The 4,839-nt window shown below is 39.9% G+C and overlaps 1 protein-coding gene across 1 annotated transcript; it reads right to left on the bottom strand.

Moving 5' to 3' along the window:
• Positions 1-1,234: 1,234 nt before the first annotated feature.
• On the bottom strand, positions 1,235-4,832 carry Bx42 (Puff-specific protein Bx42). Its single transcript, XM_017636270.1, has 3 exons — positions 4,459-4,832; positions 2,829-4,405; positions 1,235-1,361 (listed from the first exon to the last, which is right to left on the bottom strand). Exons 1-2 carry the CDS (start codon positions 4,688-4,690, stop codon positions 3,006-3,008), a joined length of 1,632 nt encoding a protein of 543 aa, XP_017491759.1. The 5' UTR covers positions 4,691-4,832; the 3' UTR covers positions 1,235-1,361; positions 2,829-3,005.
• Positions 4,833-4,839: the final 7 nt, after the last annotated feature.

Raw genomic sequence — 4,839 nt, 5'->3', positions numbered from 1 at the left:
CGCCCCTGTCCCTATGGACAGCCCCTGTGAAAGTAGCACACTTCCTGGCCTCCCCCTAGCTGAAATTGACGACAACGTTTATGGATGAACCGCCCCGAACGGGGCTTAGTAGCCGCTACAACAACATTGCGCTGGTTAGTGCGCTGACACCACAGGTGGCGCCGGCGTTATTGAGCTAGAGCCATAAAAATCGCGGTATTACCCATGTCGTTTCTATAAACTGAAAAACTCAATTCTTAATTATAGCACTGAATGGAGTTTTCTTAAGACTAGGTTCACAGAGTGAAACTTTTGTTGCTCATTTTCGGCAATTTCTCTTTTGGTGTTGCCCTTCGCGTTCACACAGAGAACCTTTTTTGTACACAATTGTTGTTGTCAGCTCTGAACGGCCAACTAGCATTACTCAGCCGAACGAGTGCCCTACCCCCTTCCTCGACTCCCCCTCTCCCTAAAATATCGAGTTGCCGCGACACAAGTTTCTCCGTCTGAATCTAGAATAAATATATACTTAAAATTTAAAAAATATCCCTTATAAGATTATATTTTAGTAAAAAATATATTTTTCTCTAAAATAAAAAAAAATTCTCAATTTCCGAATAAAAATATTTAACTATTTATTAAAAAAAAAAATATAAAAAAAAACACAAGCAAGACTCTAATGCCTGCCAGCGAATCCACAGTGCATTAAGCACACCCAAGTTTGAGCGACCATCACCCGAAGCTTCTCAAAAATACTTAACATCAAAGCATAGAATGTCACAAATATAATATGAATGATACACACATACAATAGTAATTGCTATGAATTGCTATCGAATAAATTCAGGCCATGCATTTGTTGAAGATTCCTTTGGTTATGATGGTAATAAGTTCAGCCAGCACATTCCTTGGTCCATTACCCGGAGCTGCTCCAACATGATGAGTAGATTTTAGTGAGCCTCTCATGCCACTGCCTCTAATAACAAGCTGCATATCTGGATATTAGAAAATAAATAGCAATTACCTATTAACATTTTAAGAAGTGTTTTCCTACGAAATAACCTGTGCCACTCTACCATAACACGGTTTTTGCTCCCTTTCATATCACAGTAATTTTGTATACAACTCTGAATCAGAGGAGTACTCAAAAAGGTTAGTGCTGTATATACTGTGGGGAAATGTGCTGAACGAGAGAGGTAATGTTCTTAATCAGAAATTCTTTGAGAAATTTTACAGAAATATCCATCAGTTAAGATAATTTGGGGATTTCACTGTTTTATTTAACATTCTTCATTGTTGTCATACATGAAGGAATTTTAACCGTAACTTTTCTATTTACTAGAACTTATATACCAATCAAAACAAAGGCCAAACATCAATACCATGTGAAAACAAGGTGTTGTCAGTAACTTAACCTCACTTTTTCGGCAGGTCTATTCCGGTTACGCATTTTAAAGTATTAGAAAAGATGCTAATTATTTTCTACTTTTAATCCGTTTGTGCATACTATTTCAAATTAAATGTAGAAAAATGTATAATTACAGGCTTATAAGCTCCACACAGACGTCTACATTTTCAGACACAATTTGGAACGAACTGTGAACACCCCAATTGTAACTTATAAAAAAGTAAGGCCGCAAAATAAAGCAATTTCGTATGAGACTGTAAATAATTTTTGAAATAGATTAAAACACATAAATATCGATAATATAAGCGACATCGTAATACGCTCTATTCTAGTGTATCAGTAGTCCATTTGGCTCGATATTATGACAATGCAGCAAAAGATATTTAATATAAAAAAATCGCCTTTCATACGATTTTTGTGTACGTCTTTTTCCATTGATCACCACGATATCTTTTATATTTTATATTTTGAGGACACAAATTATACAAACCCAGCAATTTTAAATACTAATATCGTTCTGAAAACACCAAGTTCTTTAAAAATCGCGATAAAACGAAATACTAAAATGGAGTATTTTAGATACTATTTCCCAACGAATAGTAGTATAAAAATTAAGATCGGCAGCACTGGAAATAAGCATGCCGATCTTGTCAAAATTACAACAAACACGTCGCTACTGACAACACCTTTATTAAGGGTGGGTAACTCTGTAAATTTTGGTGTGCTGACTCAGTAACTCCAACTCACTTTAATGAGTCAGCACAGAGAGCTGGCACAAGTGTGCTATCGCACAATTGGTATGTGCATCGAAATTATTGACGATGTTAGTAATCGAAATCGATTTGGAAAAGGTTATCCTTAGCTTCTATTCGTAGCTGGTCGGCAAAATTTTAGAAAGCTGATTTCAACTGGTGAGTTCATTTGCGAATAAATTCCCTACTTAGTTTTGCTTGAGAGTTGTCACATAAGAATCTGTTAAATGGGCTATGCACGTAAGCGGTTACCCAACGCATAGCACTTCACATGTATAATTCGGTTTGCAGTGCAAGTATGCATAACTGGGTTATTCGCCTTGCTTGTTAAATTTGGTAGTCGTATATTCAACTGATGGTAAGTCTCGTGATGCCATCTATTATGGTACTTTTTGGAAGATCGTATTGTGAGAATGGGTCAGCTCATCAATTGAGTTACCACATCGACACAGTTCTAAACAATGCAGCCGAACCGAGCTATGCAAGTGTCAGCACATCAACTGAGTTACCATATCGACACTGAAGCACACCGAGCTATACATTGTCAGCACATAAACTGAGTTACTGAGTTACAAATATTTTCAGAGGTGAGTCTGAGCGTGCGGCACATTTCTAAGAGTCAGCACAGTAACTCAGCACAGTGCTGAGTTACCCACCTCTACTTCTTATTATTCCACCATGATCAATACCGATGTATTTCCTACGTGAATTTTAAAAATTTGTATTCTTCTACTGAAATAGTTTCAAATTGTCAACGTGGCCCTTTTGTATTGATGGTAAACGATATACATATTTATACATAACATATATGTATATAAATCTCCACATCTCTCAACTTATATTCGAAGTGGTTACAATTTGTTTCCCTAGTCTTTCCTGCGTTTCTTCTCGGAATTACTACGATCACTCTTATCCTCTGATCGCTTTGGTGCCTTTTTAGCCATATTCAAGAACTGATCCAAACCGAATGGATCCTCTTCTTTCTCGAATTGAACCGGACCAGATCGTTGAGCGGCACTACCAGCACCGCGCGAAGTTCCGGAAAACTCCTTATCTGGCACGAAGCGTTGTGTATTCACAATGCGGTCTAAGTCCGCTCCATAGGCATCATTATCTAACTGCTTACTCGGTCTGTACAGATGAGAGGCCAAGGAATTGGAATCACGCCACGGTTTGTCATATACATTATATACTTCGTCGTCACCGTAGCCTGAATCCATGCCCTTTGTTGTATTGAAAAGGCGCTGGTCAAACATTGTTTCACCATTGCCAGAAGTCTTCGCTGGCATACCCAACGCTATTTGCTCTGAAATATCACGTTCTCGTTCACGTTGCAATTTCGATCGCTTTTCCGGTGCTGCACGTGCCAAATTTCGATCACGTTGACGTTCACGATGACGTTCGGCTCTCAGCTCATTACGCTCGCGTGTTTCTGGATTCAAAGCAGCTGGGTCATCCGGTTGACGCAGACCAGCGCGCTCCTCTCGAGCACGCTGCGCCATCATCCTTAGCATATCTTCCTTCTTCTCTTTTTCTTTTTGCGCCAGCTTCTTTTCGAGCGTTGCACGCGCCTCTACCGCTTCTCGGGCTTTACGATCAGCTATGTATAAAGCCTCAGCCATTTTTGCGAATTTTTCACTAATATGAACTTGTTGCAATCCTCGGCCATCAGCAGCCAAACGTTTATCCAGCGGAATCGTATAACCCTTGGCATTCTTCCAATTCGAAATGCAAGGTGGTATCTTCCATTCCTTTTGCTCTTTAACAGTAACTTTGCGCGAAGGCGAGTGCAGTACCGGTGCGGGAGGTGATGGTGGACCACGGGGTATTTTTTTATTTATCCGAAACTTTGGTGGTTCCATTGGATCTTGTTGTGCCTCAACCATTCGTATAACTCTTTGCTTTGCTCCAGAATTGAAGGCATCACCTTGTTGTGATGGCGTGTAACGTATATACTGTGCTGGAGCTGTTTTCTCAGCATGCCGCACTGGCATAGCAGCAGCTATCTTCGCATTTGTTAACTTTTCCAAAGCTCGTTGCGTTTCCTCAGTTGTATCTGCAACGGTTTCAGCATCAGGTCGCCGCAGTTCTTCTGCATCTTCAGCGAGAACTTCCGCTGGGAGTAACTGTGATATAGACGAATAAACAATTTTGTCCTTTCCATGCCCTTGCCGGGCAATAGCATCATATTTGATTTTTCCCTTTTCATCTAGACGTACTGCTAGAGCGTTCGATTTCTTGTTTAAATTAGAAGGACTTCCCATACCTGCAAAAAATGTGTTTACCTATTACGATTTATAGTTAAGTTGTGCACCTTACACAATGGATATTGAGCCACGTGAATTTCAGGAAAGGCACCCCCATCTCCGAAATCTGCTTCGGTGCGTGGTATCCAATCCTTGCGTTGGCCATAAGGCGGTGCAGCAATCTTCGCAGACACTAAAGCACCCATGGGTGCACCAATAATCCTCGATTTTTGTGCAACGCGGCGTTCATCTTCCCTGTCCCAAACTGGGTTTGAAGGCGAAGGTAAAATACTTGATAAAGACATTATGCCACCTTTTTTTAACTATTTTCAATTTTCCCGCAGGATAGCCTAAAACTGGAACAAAATTTACAGGACCGAAGAAAATAAACTGCGTGAAAAAATTGTTAGACTATATGACACACTAGGAATGGAAAAGTCGACTCTGACTATAG

This window comes from Rhagoletis zephyria, unplaced genomic scaffold (assembly GCF_001687245.7).
Source record: "Rhagoletis zephyria isolate East Lansing unplaced genomic scaffold, Rhagoletis_zephyria_1.1 Rzeph_scaffold_17641, whole genome shotgun sequence".
In the NCBI taxonomy this organism is placed as follows: Eukaryota; Metazoa; Arthropoda; class Insecta; order Diptera; family Tephritidae; genus Rhagoletis; species Rhagoletis zephyria.
The sequence above is the reverse complement of the archived record's forward strand: the minus strand, read 5'-3'. Positions and strand labels throughout refer to the sequence as shown.